Below are 20,259 nucleotides of genomic sequence, written 5' to 3'. Positions count from 1 at the left end.
TATGCTTTGTATTCACGAAAAAGGTGAAAGCTCTCCAACCTCAACTGCCGTGGTGGATGCGTTTGTACATTGTTGGGTTATCAAAACCATGCTAAGCTCATTAATTATCTTAGCATTCAAGCATCAACCAGCATACATAAAACCATGAGTTAGAAGCAAGAGTATCCTCTTAAGCTTGTTCTATGATTTTACAATCATTCCAAATCTGATAGTAACCTCAAAGCTATATTCCTATCTACTCTGATAACCCATCACCCACTTTGCTAACCCAAGAATATATGGAAACGGAGATTCTGAATATTTCTAAAGACAGATTTTCAAAGTCTTACAGTGCTCAGAAAAAAATGTTTCAACACTGTCCTAAATGGGTGACTGCTTAATTTTGATTAGTGACCTCTTGTCATAAATTCTGTCGAGGAAACATTTTCACATTCAATATGTTAACACAAACAGGTTAATTCTGGGATCTGGGGCAGTGTAGAGCTGCTATAGTAACCTATTCAACTGGCCCAAAAACAATTATAAAGTGAGAATCAAACTAATTGAGGAACAATTGTAAAAAAAGCAACCTATTACAAATGGAGATCTTAAATGGGGACAATAATGACCAAATAGGATTTGATCTTTTTTGACCCTACTTTGCCGTGCCTTATTTTACATAAGCACCAGGTCAGAGGGCATTCATCAACCAAGCCTCTGTAAACTCCAGTGTACTAGATTCTTCTTGATGCAGTGAGTAGGATATAGGCTGTCAGACATTATAATTCAACAGTGAACTGGAGTAGCCAAATAAATAACATAGCTACAAGAACACTCAGAGGCTAGAAATCCTGCAGCAAAATTCCTCACTTTTTAACTTCCTAAAGTCTGTTCATCATCTGCCTGACACAAGGCAGGAGTGTGATGGAATATTCTTCACTTGCCTGGTTGAGCGCAGCTCCGATAACAACACTCAAGAAGCTCAATATCATCCAGGATAAAACAGGCATTTAATCCCTCATCACCTAAGCTCAGTGGCAGCAAGACTCCTTAAACAACAGCATCTAAATCCACAGCAACCACCATCTAGAAAGATCGATCACCAGATACATGGAAACACCACCGCCTGCAAGTTCTCTTTCAATTTGCATGCTATCCCGAGCCAGAAATAAATAGCTGCTCCATGGGTGTCGCTGGGTCACAATCCAGAAATCGCCTCCCTGAAAATGCTGTGGATCTACTACATCAAATGTTCTGCAGCAGTTCAGGATAGTGGCTTTTCACCACCTTTTCAAGAATAACTAGAGAGGAGCAATAAACACTGGCCCTGCCGGTGATGCCTGCATCCCCTGAAATGAATTTTGAAAAAGTGGGTTAAAAGGAGATGCCAAATTGATACCACATCAATAAAATGTACACCACAAGTTGAAAATCAGCCAATAATTTTCTAGAATTAAGTTCAACTTGCTTTTATTAATTCTTTGCTGGTCATTTCTTTCCAAGTGCTTTTTATTTGGTTCAGACCTGATCGACAAAACCGAAATTCAGTTTGCTCAGATGCTGTAGTGCTAAACAATGTCCACCAGGGGATGTCAAACACATCCCCTTCTCATAAGTTGTTTCCTTATAGAGAAGTTACAGCAAGACATAATTTAAATAAACATAAAGGCTCAATAATGTGTAACATTTAAATAATCTGAATACAAGTTTTTTAAACATATGATTCTACTTCAGAACGGCAGCAAAACTTAAGTCCTATACCACCTACAGATATAATATGCAGCAAAACTTTTAGCAGGCCATTCAAGTGTTTATACTATACACCTTGGAAGATAATTTTGTCAAATAATTCTATACAATACTTCTTTAAGTGGACATTAAGTTATAGGAAGCATCTCTCAAGCAAACTCCTTCACAATTTTAAAGATATTTATTTACAGAGACTTTTAAGACGACCCCAAAAGACTTCATTAAAATAGACCTTTTGTCATTTTTTTAAAATAGATATTGAGATGAAGTACACACATTTCTGTAAACATTTTTTCTGTTTCAAACTGACAGGTAAGCAAAACTAGGGATTCTAGAGTAACTTAATGTAGTCATGTGCAAACATTGCAATTCAATGCAAGTACAAAGTAGACAATTTTATCCAGAGGCTGATTAAAAGACTGCTTCTTAGGAAATTTAGCAAAATAGAAGAGTTAACAATTACGCTTCAGGCATAAGTGTTTTTGGCATCTGAGAAAAAACTTTTTTTTGAACTGCCAGACACTGAAATGTATGCAATCAAAACTATTGAAGTAACAAAATATAAATCTGGTAGAATTTCAGAACCAGTAGAAATGACAAACTCTCTTCAGTTGGTCAGGTGGAATCACAAAAATGGGGAATAAAACTGCATTCATATAGCAGCAATACAGACTTAATGCTTAGGTATGAAATGTTCCTTGTGAATCCTGTGCCATTTAATGTCAGTTCACAAAAGTCTATGGCATGTGCCAGAGGTCATGCAATCCTGTTTACTAAACAGGATTTCCATCTGAATTCTTCATGAGTCGGAAAGTACAAAGTATCCTTCTTTTCCAAGTGAAAGAATGGACATCTTGGATTTATATTCCTCTTCTTCTGCCAAACGTTGAATTAATCCTTCATGCCGTTTACTAGATTAAAAAACAAGGCAAAGTGGCTGCATTAAAAAGATAGTAATACTGCAATGCTACTTTGTTTAAAAATGACATTTTAGCGCCCTAAAATAAATAATTTCATGAATATACTTTGCAGATCCCTTGAGCAAGCAATGACAAAATAACATAGCGATATTTGTGAAATATCCATGTGAATATGAACATTTATTACAGGTCAGATTTGACAAGTTAGATTTGTCTGGAAGTTAAAAGTTCACACATTTTTAGATCTTATTTTTGGAACACATCTCTAATCCAGTGGGCAGTGTCTGAGGTGAGGTTACAGCTAGCTGGAAAGTCCACTGCAAATGTGCCACTCTTCCTATCATCAACGTAAATCACACTTCTTTTATCTAGATTAGATTAGGCTCCCTACAGTGTGGAAACAGGCCCATCTGCCCAACCAGTCCACACCAACCCTTGAAGAGTAACCCACTCAGACCCATTTCCCTCTGACTAATGCACCCAACAGTATGGGCAATTTAGCATGGCCAATTTACCTGGCCTGCACATCTTTGGACTATGGGAAGAAACCGGGGCACCCGGAGGAAACCCACACAGACACAGGGAGAATGTGCAAACTCCACACAGACAGTTGCCCGAGGCTGGAATTGAACCTGGGACACTGGTGCTGTGAGGCAGCAGTGCTAACCACTGAGCCACAGTTTTCTGCCAGCAGAGTAAGTTTAATGACTCCCTAGCTAATGCATGGTTTGTAGAGACCAGAAACAGCTTACGGTTCTTTCATTAGGAGAAGCACTCAATATCAGTGGAAAATGACAACACCGTGGGCGGCACGGTGGTTAGCACTGCTGCCTCACAGCGCCAGAGACCCGGGTTCAAATCCCGCCACTGGCAACTGTCTGTGTGGAGTTTGCACATTCTCCCAGTGTCTGCGTGGGTTTTCTCCGGGTGCTCCGGTTTCCTCCCACAGTCTAAAGATGTGCAGGTTAGGTGAATTGGCCATGCTAAATTGCCCATAGTGTTAGGTGAAGGGGTAAATGTAGGGGAATGGGTCTGGTGGGTTGCTTTACGGAGGGTCGGTGTGGACTTGTTGGGGTGAAGGGCCTGTTTCCACACTCAGTTATCTAATCATAACAGAACGCAGTTACTGCATAATGACAATAAGAGTATTTAGATTTTGTTTAGGCTTTCTGGTTTGAATCTCAATCTACATACTGATTCTTTTTCTGAAGTAGTAATGGTTTAAAAGTAAAGATCACAAGCTGAACAGATGGAACATCATGTTCTTCAATTCAATAAATGAGCTTCGTATAGAATATTGTTGAAATGCAGCAATTCTGGAAGGACCCAAAGCTAATCTAACAATCTCCTTTGCCAATGTCAAACTGTGCTAATGTTCAATTCATGTTTTTTTTCCAAAACGTCCCACTGTATAACACTGTGATGAATACCAAGAACTTTTGCAGTCCTTTTGAGTTGGAGGGTGGGGAATAATTGTTGCCATCTTGAAAAAAAAAACACTCCACCATCTTCGAAATATGATATTTGAGAGAGGGGCTTCATCTGTTGGGTCATAAAGTAATTTCTGCACAGAAGGATACCATTCTGCCCATTGAGTCACTGTTGGATCACTTTCAAGCAAACCAGTCAATCCTATTCTCCTGCTTTGTACCTGTAGCCCTGCACATTTATTTCATTATCCAGTTTTGTTCTAAAAAAAATCATTACCTTCACTTTCACCATTTTTGTGAAGTACAAAGTTCCAGAATATTGGCACTTGCTGAGCAAAAATATTCTTCCTACTATACTCCCTGCAACTTTTGCCAAGAGCCTTTGAGCTGTGTCTTCTAATCTTTGAACTACCAGTTAAATCTAAATTTGTCATGACCTCTATAAAATCTCCTCTGATTCTTTGTTTCAAGGAGAACAAACCCATTTCTCCAATCTAATATTTCCAAAATCTCTCATTTGTTGAATCAATTTGGGCTCGACTCTGCCATTTTCATTGAGATTTAATTGCTAGGTTGATAGGTCAATGTAACAGAAGACTGTTGCTTCCTTCCTTCCAAGGTGCTTGGCTTTTGCTCAGGTCCTTCCAAAAAGGAATGCATTTGAGATAAGGAAATCTGGACTGGGGGGTATCCTGCTGTTAATATGTTTTATGTTGGTGCTAGAATATGTTGCAACTGTCTGTCCTAGAAACTTAGGAAATAGGAGCAAGAGTAGACCATTCAGCCCTTCAAGCCTGCTTGTGCCACTATGACCAACTAGCCTGTTCCTACTTCCCCAACCATCTCCCCCCTCCCTACTTTTGATCCATTCAGCCCTAAGTGTTATATTCAACTCCTCCTTGAAATCATACTGTGTTTTGGCCTCGACTGCTTGTGTGGTAGCGAAGTAGCGAATTTCACAGGCTGATTATACTCTAGCTGAAAGATTTTCTCATCTTAGTCCTAAATGGTTTATCCCATAATCTGAGACTGTGACCCCTGGTTCTGAACTCTGCCACCATCAGGAACATCCTTCCTGTATCTACCTGGTCTCATCCTGTTAGACTTTGATCTATTTTTAGGAGAACCCTCTCATTCTTTTGAACTCCAGTGAATATAATGTGAACTGATTCAACCTCTTAAATGAGAGACTCGCCAAACCAGGAATCAGCCTGGTAAACCTTGGTTACATTCTCTATAACAACAGCATTCTTCCTCAGGTAAAGAGACCAAGGCTGCCCACAATATTCCATGGGTAGTCTAACCAAAGCCCTGTACAATTGTAACAAGATGTCCCTGCTCCTGTACTCCAATCCTCTAAGTTTGAACACACACACGTAGGATAAGGAACAGGTTCTTGCCAGCCATTATTAGACTGATGAATTGACTCTCTAACTTCAAATAATGCCGATCTTGATAATGTTGCCAGCACACACCCTATGTGACGTAACCTGTATGCCTCTAGTTAAAAAAAATCTCAACATCAGATTATAATCCAACAGGTTTATTTGGAAGGACTGGCTTTCAGAGCGCTGCTCCTCCATCAGGTGGCTGCGGAGTATAAGATTATAAGACACCCAATACTCCACAACCACCTGATGAAGGAGCAGCATTCCGAAAGCTAGTGCTTCCAAATAAACCTGTTAGACTATAACCTGGTGTTGTGTGATTTTTAACTTTGTACATCCCAGTGCAACATCAGCACCTCCAAATCATGTATGCCTCTAAGTTTTTTTTCACCCTGTGATCGGTTTCCTTGTTGCTTATTATGATTTGCCTGTACTGCTTGTGAACAAAAGCTTTTCACTGTACTTAGACACATGAAACAATAAATAAATCAAAATCACAAATCAAATGAAGGCCGATGTATCATTTGCTGCACTTGCATGCTTAACTTTAGCGATTGGCGTACAAGAACACCCAGGTCTTGTTGCACATTCTCCCCTCTCATATTATAGCCATTTGGATAATAATTGGTGTTCCTTTTCTTGCTACGAAAGTAGATAAGTTCATTTATCCAAATTATATATATTGTATCTGGCATGCATCTGCCCACTCAGTTTGTCCAAATTGCACTGAATCATCTCTGCATCCTCAGCTGACACTCTTACAGAAATTTGTCACTTGCAATCTAACCAGATTATTCTTAGAATAACTGTGACAAACCACTTCATGCTTCATCACATGTTGCATTACATAACTTGCAAAGGTTGGGATTTGCCTTTTTTTGTAGAAACTCTGCTTTATCAAATTTCCAAACTCATTAGCTAATGCCAAGCCACACATCTCCTAAGCACTGATATTGTTATTAATTGAAATACAAATACAGTTTTTAAAAAATACATCATTATGCTTACTAAATAAAAGTTATGACCAACAAATTTTTATAGGGAAGGAAAAACCTTTATGATGGTATATCATGCTAGTATTTTCCACTGCATAACAAAAACAATATTGTGACGACTATCAAAAGAATTTTGGCTCTAAATGTAATTTGCTCTTTCATAGGGACTTTAGTCAAATGCACCAGTATCAAAGGTAACTTAAGACAGTTTACGGCAATGGTCTATAGTTTCAGCTATTTCATTAAGAGAATTATGTGTCAGCCATTCCAACTAACTCATCTTAAACAAACACAATGCTGGAGAGACTCAGCAGGTCTGGCAACAGAGGGGAAGAGTTAGTGTTTTGAGGCCAGCATGACTCTTCAAAAGCTTTTCATCTTTATTGTTTGGGAAATATTAAGCGCACATACAATATATGAACTCCCTAGTATTATTGAATTATTAAATCATCTCCAAAGATAGCTGCCTTTTCAGCTTGTGAGTAAAGAGAACAAAAGTTAGTTGACGGTGACTCATTATATCTTTGAAAGGAAGACTCAATAATTCATGAATCCTCCAGATTCAACAAATGTCAATAAATTTTTCCCATCACACTCCAAACTCTCCTTTTCAGGTTCCTAATAGAGTCCTTGGTTTTAGCTTTTCACGCAAAAGCATTCAATTTATGAACATACTCAGACTCATAGAACATAGAAAAATACAGCGCAGTACAGGCCCTTTGGCCCTCGATGTTGTGCCGATCCAAGCCCACCTAACCTACACTAGCCCACTATCCTCCATATGCCTATCCAATGCCCGTTTAAATGCCCATAAAGAGGGAGAGTCCACTACTGCTACTGGCAGGGCATTCCATGAACTCACGACTCGCTCAGTAAAGAATCTACCCCTAACATCTGTCGTATACCTACCACCCCTTAATTTAAAGCTATGCCCCCTCGTAATAGCTGACTCCATACGTGGAAAAAGGTTCTCATGGTCAACCCTATCTAAACCCCTAATCATCTTGTACACCTCTATCAAGTCACCCCTAAACCTTCTTTTCTCCAATGAAAACAACCCCAAGTGCCTCAGCCTTTCCTCATACGATCTTCCTACCATACCAGGCAACATCCTGGTAAACCACCTCTGCCCCCGTTCCTGTGCTTCCACATCTTTCCTATAGTATGGCGACCAAAACTGCACACAATACTCCAGATGCGGCCGCACCAGAGTCTTATACAACTGCAACATGACCTCAGGGCTCCAGAACGCAATTCCTCTACCAATAAAAGCCAGTACGCCATATGCCTTCTTCACCGCACTATTTACCTGGGTGGCAAATTTCAGAGATCTGTGTACATGGACAGCAAGATCCCTCTGCTCATCCACACGACCAAGTATCCGACCATTAGCCCAATACCCCATCTTTTTGTTACTCTTACCAAAGTGAATCACCTCACACTTACCTACATTGAACTCCATTTGCCACCCTTCTGCCCAGCTCTGCAGCTTATCTATATCCTGCTGTAACCTGACACATCCTTTCTCACTGTCAACACTCCACCGACTTTCGTATCATCCGCAAACTTGCTCACCCAACCTTCTAGCCCCTCCTCCAGATCATTTATAAAAATGACAAACAGCAATGGTCCCAAAACAGATCCTTGCGGAACACCGCTAGTAACTGCACTCCAAGATGAACCTTTACCATCAACTACTACTCTCTGTCTTCTTCCAGCCAGCCATTTCCTAATCCAAACCTCCAACTCACCCTCAATGCCATACCTCCGATATCTAAACCCAAAACTTTAAAGCATTTCATGTTGTTGCAACATATACATGTGACAAGGGCCATTTTCAGTCTTTATTCTTATGACTGTCATTGGTTGGAATTTTAATTTACTTTGCTGCCTTCAAACAGCAGCTGCACAATGATAAATTTCATTCTATATTTTTCTTGTATCATTTCTCTGCAAGTATGAACACAAAAGATTAGTAATGTAGGAGTAGTGCTTTTAGAATATCCATAGCAGGCCACTTGAGTCTCACTTGAAAGAGACTTAAAAGACAGAATCTAGGGCGACATTTAGAGTCATAGAAATGTACAGCATGGAAACAGACTTCGGTCCAACTTGTCCACACCAATCAGATATCCAAAGTTAATCTAGTCCCATTTGCCAGCACTTGATCCATATCCCTCTAAACGCTTCCTATTCATGTATCCATCCAGATGCCTTTTAAATGTTGTAATTGTACCAGTTTCCACCACTTCCTCTGGCAGCTCACTCCATACATACAAGACCTTCTGTGTGAAAAATTTGCCCATTAGCTCCTTTTTAAATCTTTCCCTTCTTACTCTAAACCTATGCCCTCTAGTTTTGGACTCTGCTACTCTGGAGAAAAGACCTTAGCCATTCAATCTATCTATGCCCTTGATGATTTTATAAATGTTTAAGGTCACCCCTTAGCCTCCGACACTTCAGGGAAAATAGGCCTGGTCTATTCAGCCTCTCCCTATAACTCAAACCCTTCAACATGGTCAACATCTTTGTAAATCTTTTCTGAACCCTTTCAAGTTTCGCAACATCCTTCCTAAAGCAGGGAGACGAGAACTGCACTTAGTATTCCAAAAGAGTGCAGGAGTGAAGGAATGCTCAACTGTTGGAGGTGCCATCTTTCAGATCAGACACTAAACTAAGCTCGTCCGTCCTTTCAGGTGGGACTGACCTCCATTTCAAAGAACAGCAGGGTCCACCTTCCCAGTGACTTGGCTAATATTTATTCCTAAAATCACTTAAGATGATTGAGGCAAGAATGATCTAATTGCTGTTTGCAAAATCTTGCTTTGTACAAAGTTATTGCCATGTTTCTAACATCACTATGCAGCATGATGGTGAAGAGGTATATGGGATACCCTGAAATCATGGAAGATCAACAGACATGCAAATTACTTTATCTTCTATAATAAGGGAGGATCAACACTTCCCTGCCAATATTTTATGACAGTAGTATCTGAAATACCAGGTAGATTTCAATATTTTAAACCATGCTAATTTTCACCATACAATCCCTGCAGCACAACACTGGAATGCTATCCCAACACTCAATAAAGAAGTGATTTTACAGCTACATGCAAGCCTATAACTTTCGCCCATAAATCCAATTGCCCAACCACTGTACCACAGCACATTTAAAAGAAGTTAGGTTTCTCAAAAAAAATTATAATCTCCAGAGAACAGCCACTGTGAGCAGTGATCCTTGTTTCATGTTGGAAGCTCCACTGGGTGCCTGATTGTGTCAGCGTGTAAAAAGATCTCACCTTGCTGCAGCACAAATCCAAATGTCATACAACAGATTTAGACAGCAAAGTCTCTGGCAGCTCACACCAGATAAATAGCCATCAGCAAAAGTACCTAACGAAATGGACTCAAAGCCAGTTTGTATTGCACCTAGGTAAAAACAATGACTGCAGATGCTGGAAACCAGATTCTGGATCAGTGGTGCTGGAAGAGCACAGCAATTCAGGCAGCATCCGAAGACAGGCAAAAAATCGATGTTTCGGGCAAAAGCCCTTCATCAGGAATAAAGGCAGAGAGCCTGAAGCGTGGAGAGATAAGCTAGAGGAGGGTGGGGTTGGGGAGAGAGTGGCATAGAGTACAATAGGTCAGTGGGGAAGGAGATGAAGGTGTTAGGTCAGGGAGGAGAGGGTGGAGTGGATAGGTGGAAAAGGAGCTGGGCAGGTCGGACAAGTCCGGACAGGCCAGGGGATCGAGTTGCTGGAGGTTAGAAGCTAGGATGAGGTGGGGGAAGGGGAAATGAGGAAACTGTTGAAATCCACATTGATGCCCTGGGGTTGAAGTGTTCCGAGGCGGAAGATGAGGCGTTCTTCCTCCAGGCGTCTGGTGGTGAGGGAGCAGCGGTGGAGAAGGCCCAGCACCTCCATATCCTCGGCAGAGTGGGAGGGGGAGTTGAAATGTTGAGCCACTGGGCGATTTGGTTGATTGGTGCGGGTGTCTCGGAGATGTTCCCTAAAGCGCTCTGCTAGGAGGCGCCCAGTCTCCCCAATGTAGAGGAGACCGCATTGGGAGCAACGGATACAATAGATGATATTAGTGGATGTGCAGGTAAAACTTTGATGGATGTGGAAAGTCCGTGACTACCTGGTCAGGTCCACGCCCCCCTATGACCCACCCTCCCATCCTGGCACTTTCCCCTGCCACCGCAGGAACTGTAAAACCTGCGCCCACACCTCCTCCCTCACCTCTATCTAAGGCCCCAAAGGAGCTTTCCACATCCATCAAAGTTTTACCTGCACATCCACTAATATCATCTATTGTATCCGTTGCTCCCAATGCGGTCTCCTCTACATTGGGGAGACTGGGCGCCTCCTAGCAGAGCGCTTTAGGGAACATCTCCGAGACACCCGCACCAATCAACCAAATCGCCCAGTGGCTCAACATTTCAACTCCCCCTCCCACTCTGCCGAGGATATGGAGGGGCTGGGCCTCCTCCCCCGCCGCTCCCTCACCACCAGACGCCTGGAGGAAGAACGCCTCATCTTCCGCCTCGGAACACTTCAACCCCAGGGCATCAATGTGGATTTCAACAGTTTCCTCATTTCCCCTTCCCCCACCTCATCCTAGCTTCTAACCTCCAGCAACTCGATCCCCTGACCTGTCCGGACTTGTCCGACCTGCCCAGCTCCTTTTCCACCTATCCACTCCACCCTCTCCTCCCTGACCTATCACCTTCATCTCCTTCCCCACTGACCTATTGTACTCTATGCCACTCTCTCCCCACCCCCACCCTCCTCTAGCTTATCTCTCCACACTTCAGGCTCTCTGCCTTTATTCCTGATGAAGGGCTTTTGCCCGAAACGTCGATTTTGCCTGTCTTCGGATGCTGCCTGAATTGTATTGCACCTTGCCAGAGGTATGATTCCACATAATGTACACACATTAAAAAAATTACCAAAGTAATTAACTTATTGCATATCAATTCTTATACCAAATGGAATTGTCATTCTCTTACTAACTAGTTTAAACAAGTAAGGTGGGGAGGGATCTGGTAACAATCACATGTATGAGAGATTTGAATAAACTGAATAAATAGAGTAGAGGTCATACCAAACTAAGTAACTAGTGCAAAAAATGGTCAGAGAACAAAACAAAATTCATTCTGGGGATGTGGGCATCACTGGCTGGGCCTGCGTTTATTGCCTGTGCCTAATTGTTCAGAGGACAGGTAAGAGGCAACCACATTGCTGTGAATCTAGGCCAGACCAGGTAAAGGTAGTAAATTTCCTTCCCTAAAGTACATTAATGAACTAGAAAGGTTTTTTTCCCCAACTATCAGCAATGGTTTCATGATCATCATTTTTTTGTAGATTTTTATTTGAATTCAAATTCCACCATCCACCATGGCAGGATTTAAACCAAGGCCCCCAGAATATTACCTCAGATTCTAGATTAATAGTCTAGCGATAATACTGCTAGGCCATTGCAACTCTGTAAAACGGTAACATAATAGAAAACGCCAGGGGTTATGGTGGGAGAGAGAATAGAAGAGAAGCAGGAAACCAATTAGAGTTATTGGCTGAGCAAGGAGCTTTACTGCTGAGATTGAGGTGAATCTTCAATGTGATTTGAGTATTTGTACAGACATTACTGGGATAAATGAATTTTACTGTTTTTTTTTGCAATGAGATCATTCCAAATAATTTTCCTATAGTGTAATAAATTACATGCTTCTTTTCTGAAAATAAGCTGTTATGTTCTTTTATTGATAGCCTCTTGGTAATGCTAGCTAAGACATATTCATGGCTTTTTGCACAATGTTCAGAACCATCTGCAACTCCTCAGATACTGAAGCAGTCCATGTTCAAATGCAACAAGATCTGGATAGTATCAGGCTTGGGCTGAGAAGTTGCAAGTAACATTCACGCCACAAAAATGTAAGGCAATGACCATCCCCAATGAGAATCTAGCTGCCACCACTTCACATTCAATGGTGTTACCATCACTTAATCCCCCATGATCCACCATGATTCAATGGGTTTTCATTGTCCCCCAAAACTCAACTGGACTCACTACATAAACACAATGGCTATATGAGCACATCACAGGCTAGGAATACTGACCTCCTGATTCCCCAAAGCCTGTCCATCATCAACAAGGCACAAGTCAGGACTGGGATGGAGTAGTCTCCACTTGCCTGGATTGGTGCAGCTCCAACCACATTCAAGATGCTTGACACTATCCAGGACAAAGCAACCCACTTGAATGGCACCACAGCCACAAACATCCACTCCCTCCAACACGGATGCTCAATAGCAGCTGTGGCACTATCTATAAGATGTGCTGTAGAAATTTACCAAACATCCTTAGACAGCACCTCCCAAACCCAGCATCTCTTCCAACCAAAAGGACAGATGTAAAAAGGATATGAAAGACAACCCTTTTAAACAGAGAGTAGTGTGTATGGAATGAATTGCCAGAAAAAGTGGTTAATGCAAGTACAGTTACATTTAAAAGACATTTGGATACGTACATAAATAGGAAAGATTTGGAGGTACAGGCAGGTGGGACCAGTTAATTGGGAACATAGTCAGTGTGGACTGGTTGGACCGAAAGATCTGATTCCATCCTGTTTGACTATGATAAGGATAGCAGATACGTGGGAACACCACTACCTGCAAGTTCTCCTTCAAGCCACTTGCCATCCTGACTTGTAAGTATATTGCTGTTCCTTCACTGCTGCTGGGCCAAACTCAGAATTGTGGGTCTACCTACAGCACATCCATGATAGTGGTACAAAATGGTAGTTCACCACCATGTCAAGGACAACTAAGAACACGTACTAAATGCTGGCCACCCGGTGATGCCCACATCTCATGAGTGAATTTTTAAAAACTCTATTATTTGAGCTCATACCATTTTAACATGCAGAAAGACTTCTGATTTTCCCCTTGGTTTGTCTTCCAGTTACAGAGCCATCTACCAGTTGAAACAGTTTATCCCCATTCGCCTCTCAAAATTGGTCAACATTTTGAGCAGTTCTGTTAAATTTCTGTTTAGGCAAGAACTTTCAAAAGTTGATTGGGGGAGTCTATTTGCAGGTAAAGGGATAAAAACTGGCAAGTGGGAGGCTTTCAAAAATGAGAGTCCAGAGGCAGTATGTTCCTATTAGCAGGAAGGGAAAGGCTGGTAGTTGTAGAGAATGCTGGATGACTACAGAAATTGAGGGTCTGCTCACGGAAACATGTGGCAATTATAGACAGCTGGGATTGAATGATTCCCTCGGAATAAAAGGGCAGTTGGATTATACTGTAGGGAAATGAAGATGGCAAAAAAAGGGACACGAGGTAGCTTTCACAAATAAGATTAAGGAGAATCTAAAGAGATTCTACAAATGCACTTTAAGGGCAAAAGAGTAACTGGGGGGAGAATAGAGCCTCTTAAAAATTAACAAGGCTGTCTATTTGTGGAAGCGCAGATGGTGAGATACTAAACAAGTATTTTGAGTCAGGATTAACTTTGAAGAATATGGAAGATAAAGAACTTGGAGAAACAAACAGTGATATCTCAATGTGTCCATATGACAGAGGTGGTGATGGTGGATGTCTTGAAATGCAAAAAGGTGGATAAATCCCCCATACCTGATCAGGTGTCTCCCAAAACTTTGTGGGAAGTTGGGAAGTGATTGCTGACCCCCTTGCTGAGATATTTAGAGTCATAGAGATATACAGCACAGAAACAGATCCTTCAGTCCAACTCATCTATGCTGACCAGATATCCTAAATTAATCTTGTCTCATTCGCCAGCATTTAGCCCATATCCTAAAACCCTTCCCATTCATATACACATCCAGATGCCTTTTAAATGACAGTTCAGTCCATTCACAAACCATTGTGAGAAAAAGTTGTCCCTTAGATCCCTTTTAAATCTCTCCCCTCTCACCTTAAACCTGTGCCCTCCAGTTTTGGAGTCCCTTACCCTTGGGAATTGTATCATCAATAGCCATGGGTGAGGTACCAGAATACCTTAGGGTGCCATTATTTAAGAAAGGTAATAAGGAAAAGCCAGCGAACGATAGACCATTGAGCCTGACATCAGTGATGGGTAAGTTGTTGGGGGGGGGATTTTGAGGGATAGGATTTTCATGTATTTGGAAAGACTAGGACTGATCAAGGGTAGTCAATATGGTTTGTTCATACAGAACTAGTGTCTCACTAACTTGATTGTATTTTTTGAAGTGACAAAGAAGATTGATGAAAGTTAAGCAATGGACATTGTCTATTTGGGCTTCAGTAAGGCATTTGACAAGGTTCTGCATTTTATATTTTTCAAGGTTAGATAACATGGAAAACAGGGGGAGATAGCCATCTTGATACAAAATTAACTTGAATGTAAGATACAAAGTGTGGTGGGAGGATTGTTCTTTTTTGACTGGAGGCCTGAGACCAGCTGTGTACCGCAAGGATTGATGCTGAGTCCATTATGCTTTGTCATTTAAATGTTTTGGATGAGAATATAGGAGGAATGGTTAGTAAGTTTGCAGATTACACCAAAATTGAAGGTGTAATGGACAGCGAAGGAGGTTACCTCAGAGTACAACAGGACCTTGATAAGATGGACCAATGGGCTGAGGAGTGGTTGATGCAGTTTAATTTACATAAATGTGAGGCACTGCATTTTGGAATGGCAAATCATGGCAGGACTTATACAATAAATGGTAAGGTTCTGGGGAGTGTTGCTAAACAAGGAGACCTTGGGGTGTAGGTTCTTGTTCTTGGAAGGTGCAGTCACAGGTAGACAGAATAGTGAAGGTGTTTGTTACACTTGCCTTTATTGGTCAATGCATTGCGTGTAGGAGTTGGGAGGTCATGTTGCAGATGTAAAGGACATTGGTTAGGCCACTTATGAAATTCTGTATTCAGTTCTGGTCTCCCTGCTGTTGGAACGTTGTGGCGAAACTTGAAATGGTTCAGAGAAGATTTACAAGGATGCTGTCGGGATTGGAGGGTTTGAGTCATAGGGAGAGGCTGAATAGGCTGGGGCTATTTTCCCTGGATCATCAGAGGCTGAGGGGTAACCTGATAGAGGTTCATAAAATCATGAGGGGCACGGGTAGGGTGAATAGTCAAGATCTTTTCCCCAGGCTAGAGTAACTAGAGGTCATAGGATTAGGGTGAGAGGGAAAAGATATACAAGGGACCTAACGGGCAAAATTTTCACACAGAGGGTGGTGCGTGTATGGAATGAGCTGCCAGAGGAAGTGGTGGAGGCTGGTACAATTAGAGTATTTAAAATGATTCTGGATGGGTATATGAATAGGAGGGGTTTAAGAGTGATCTGGGCCAAGTGCAGGAAAATGGGACTAAATTACTTTAGGGTATCTGTATCAATCTCTTCTCTATAGAGAGATTGAAGATTCTCTACTCCATTTAAAATAATGGGAGAATAGGATTTTGCATGAATATGCTAAGCTTTTGAACATTAATTTCTGCAATAAACTTCAGGATGACTGTTTACAGTACCAGGTTTCGATCTGACCGCAGTTGTGGTATATCCTGGTATTGTAATAAAGAGGTGGTATGTTTTAACTGCCCCACCTGCTAAAACAATCTGAGGCATCTGAACAGTCCGAATTTTACATTTTTGTCACTTTTTCCTCTTTCATTAGGTGTTTAAACCCAAGTTTGTGGATCTTCCAAGACTTTCCAGTGAGTTCCCACCAACAGCTTTTCATTATATTTCTGATTTCTTTTTAAAACATTATGCTAGTATGTGTTCTCGTAATAATAATAAAATCATAAAAAACCTCCTCTAACTGCATGGTTTTCCTTTGAATTGTTGAAGTGGTCTTTCATAAATTAGGATAAACAGTTGCCAGGACTGTGCAAATGTTTGAGAGTCCCTTGCATCAATAAAAATTAAAAACCACCAACTGCATTGGTAGTTAGTTTAAGTCCCCCACATTAGGTGGGAATACCCAGTGCAGTACTTTTGGTTGGGGGCATTAATCAGAAACCCAGTCTGTTCTCTTTGCTGGATGTAAAACTTACATGGGTAGAATTAGACTCAATGCCTTTATTAAGAACAAGGATACGAATATTTACACCCTCAAAAGACATGAACTTGTCATTATCACACTGCTGTTTGTGGGTGCTTCCTTGGCAAAAATTGACTTGCGCATTTCCTACAATGCAACCCTTTCTTTCTAAGTGGCAAAATGAAGGCTCTTTGTATCTGCCATAACAAAGGGAGAATAAAATCAATAATTAAATTCTGAATAAGTTGAAATAGCAAATAAAAAAGGAGAACAGTATGGGGGAAATCATAGAATCCAAATTCTAACTCTCACCAGTTTACAAGTCAGTCCCTTACTTTCTGGCTTGAAGTTTCAGTAAAAAAAATCCAAGGGAGTCTTATGCATGTTTGAATTGTCCTCCTATATTTACAGGACATAAAAAAATGCATGAAGTACTTATATGCAAGATATTAGGCTGCATAAAAGCATGCACAGATATAACCATTAGAATTTACATGCTTGCAATTAATTTAGAATTCAATACAAAAATCTAATTCAACGTGTGTGTTTTCTACTAGATTTAAAGAAAATCAAGAGGTTGCAGAGGGAATAGTTTCATGCAATTTTGGATTAGATTTCTTTCAATTGCATAGATTTTTCATGCAGAAAAGGAGAAAATGTTTCTGAATATTTTCTGAGGTATTCTTCATTTCTTCTATTATCTTTCAAGAAAAGCATATCTTGAATGTGATGCACTTCTAATAGTGGCCACTCACCCCTTTGAATGTAGACACCGTGTGAGATTCCAATGTAACAAGAGACATAACAATTCTACAAAATGTCAATTCACATTTAACACATCTGATCTTTGTCATGGTCACAACTCCCTAAGGAGATATAGTTAAAAATCACACAACACCAGGTTATAGTCCAACAGGTTTATTTGGAAACACTAGCTTTCGGAGCACTGTTCCTTCATCAGGTGGTTGTGGGGCATAAGATCATAAGACACAGAATTTTTAGCAAAAGATTATCCAGGAAATGACATCACTAACCTAAACACAAATAGAAAGTGGGGGATAACACCAGCACTTCACTGGAGGCTAACTGATGTTACCCAGTATGGTGACAAAATGTCTGAAAATGAACCTTCCAGCTCAGCAAGCAAACTTACATCCCATACTTTGTAACTTCAGTCCTGAAAGTCTGACTATTTTTCAATCCTGAACAGGGGAAGTCTATTAACTCTACCCATTTACATTAACATCTTGAAATCCTGGATTCAATGGTAACTGAGATGTGGAAAGGGTTTTATTCATCTGCACAAGACCTCTCAATTAGTTTACAAACTCTCAACAGTTCGAGTTCCAGGTTGGATTAACACTTTGATTCGGTTTTGGTTTACCTTTGTCATCAGGCGCTCGAGGTAACTTAAAGTTCTTCGTCATCTATGCAATTTGGTATGTTATTGGTGTTGGGGGTGACTACAGCATAGCCTGTCCCTTCCATTCTGATTGAAGATTGCCATTTACAGACATGTATAGTGAGTACAGAATTGTGTATATCAATTTGCTATCTCATTCACCAAACAACTAAATAATCAAAAAACATTTTTATTCACAATGCACTTTTTTATAAAACCATACCCTAAAAAATAATGAAATACTTTTGCATCAACAATTATGTGTACTTTTAGTGTACTCTCAGAAATATGCTGAAAAGATCAGTTAGTTAAATTAGATAATACTGATTTCCATGTAAACTAATAATGGATAATGTAATGGAGATGCTATTTTTGGATGGGATTTTAAACTGTATTTTCCTTTCAGGTGGGTGTTAAAATATTTTAGAGCATTATTTAAAACTGAAAAGGAAATTCTCCCTGGAATTCTGACCAATTTCCAGTCCTCCAAACAATATCACCGAAACAGACTATATGGCCATTATCTCATTGCTTCTCAGTCCTTTCGAGAACAGTTATACTTCAAGAGCACTTTGGAACATTCTAAGATTGTGAAAGAGGCTATGTAAATTCAAGTTCCTTCTTTGTTTGTACTCATGTAATTTTCTTTTAATCTGACTGGTGATAAATATGACTGGCTTGAACTCTTCATAGGACAATGACAAGCAGTTGTTTTCTTTCTAGTCTTCACTTGGTACTTGATGCTGCATTCTGCTATGTTCTGAATAAAAAGTAATTTTGCAAAGTAAAGTAACGCATTGTAAACCAAAGTTCATTTAAAACTGCTGAGCCTTCCAAACGGACACCCCCATTAAATGGTACAAAATTTCAAACACAAAATTACATGAAATCAAACAAATCCACATCTGCCATAAAATTCTCCCTTGCACATAAACTCATTGCGAATTTTTCATAATTGTGCACTTTTCAAAAAACTTTTGACATTTCATCTAATTACAAGTGACTTTATCTCCCTCCCTCCACCCCCATTACTGTGAAAAATCACTTCTCCATCACTGAACATCCTATGCCTTTAACCTATTTGCTCACAGGAGTCAAATCAAGCTAAAATAATTCATCAGTGTTCCAATAATTTCTAAGTGGTTTATTCTAATTTACCACCTGCCTGGAAAAGTGGGTCAGGCTGTGCTGGGGCAGAAGTAGACAGTGTTCAGTGCCAACATTGGCACAAATCCAAAATGGCCAATTTGGCAGTGAAATAAAACAAATTTAGGAACAGAAAGAAAACTTCTCAAACTAATCCGGATATATTTTAGTTCACTTTTTATAGTTAAGTTATTCAGGTTCAGTACAGGAAGAAAATAAAAGCTGCACATGTCATTTACCTCAATTAATATTTTGTCCATAAATATCATCTGAGTAAGTGATGAATCCCATGAAGAATGGATTTGTGAACATGCCAATTACCAAACTGAATTACAAAAGATAAAGTAATTCTTTAACAATTGCTGGCTTGGAGGTATTGCATTTGAGATTTGTGCGATTAAGATAGAGCAACAGTAAAGAAGTCCCATGTTCCTCATGTCCAGGACATACCTGTGAATAGGTACTTACCAAGTGAATGTCAAATTCAGAATCATCATCATTTTCCATGTCTAGTGTACTTTGCTCCAATGTTAAACAGATTGCGCTGTCTTCCAAAGTAACAGTGGAACTAGTCGGGTTACGCTCCCTGAAATTACAATTTTAACAAAGAATTAATAAAGATAGTTTGCTATTAGCTGGTAAAATGTTGACATATAGTTTGGCACCCAGTATTACATTTTTCATAATCTATAAAGAAGCCAATTTTGATGTTGAATGATCAATATTAGCTTGCAACAGGGAGGCACTGCATTTCATATTTTTCTTATTCTTGGTGGGATTAGCACGTCACCAACAAGGCTACATTTGTTACCCATCCCAATTGTCACTCAAACTCAGTGGCTTGCTAGGCCATTTTAGAGGGTAGTTAAGAATCAACTGATATTGTGGGACAAAATTGCTGCAGATGCTGGAAATGACAGTGGGTCAGGCAGCATCTGTGGAGAGACAATAAGCTAATGAGAGCTTGGATGAAGAGTCATCCTAGACCCAAAATATGAACTTGCTCTCTCTGCATGGATGCTGCCTGAACTGATGAGATTTCTAGGATTGTTTGTCCTCATTACTGTGGGTCTGGAGCAACATGTTCACAGGAGAAGGGCTTGACTGAGACCAGCATTTATTGCCCATTCCTAATTGCCCAGAAGGCAGTTAAGAATCAACCACATTTTTATGTATCGAGTCACTTGTCGGCCAGACCATGTAAGGATGGCAGATTT

At 40.3% G+C, this 20,259-nt stretch overlaps 1 protein-coding gene across 8 annotated transcripts in view; it reads right to left on the bottom strand.

The window, feature by feature from the left end:
• Positions 1–1,431: 1,431 nt before the first annotated feature.
• pip5k1ba (phosphatidylinositol-4-phosphate 5-kinase, type I, beta a) overlaps positions 1,432–20,259 on the bottom strand; it is a 160,477-nt gene continuing 141,649 nt past the window's right edge. For 7 of the 8 annotated variants that reach the window (XM_087995742.1, XM_087995729.1, XM_043716969.2 and 4 more), the window contains exons 14-15: positions 19,511–19,628; positions 1,432–2,639 (exon numbers count right to left, since the gene is read on the bottom strand). In XM_087995742.1, the coding sequence (XP_087851868.1) occupies positions 2,637–2,639; positions 19,511–19,628 (121 nt within the window). In that variant the 3' untranslated portion in view covers positions 1,432–2,636. Of the gene's footprint in view, positions 2,640–18,321; positions 18,657–19,510; positions 19,629–20,259 lie in introns of those variants that run through there. The other variant, XM_043716910.2, reaches the window with a different exon arrangement.

The sequence above is a fragment of the Chiloscyllium plagiosum genome, unplaced genomic scaffold (assembly GCF_037043375.1).
Source record: "Chiloscyllium plagiosum isolate Xiang-an unplaced genomic scaffold, Cpla_swu_hap1 HiC_scaffold_2, whole genome shotgun sequence".
In the NCBI taxonomy this organism is placed as follows: Eukaryota; Metazoa; Chordata; class Chondrichthyes; order Orectolobiformes; family Hemiscylliidae; genus Chiloscyllium; species Chiloscyllium plagiosum.
This window is presented reverse-complemented; position numbering and strand designations above follow the sequence as displayed.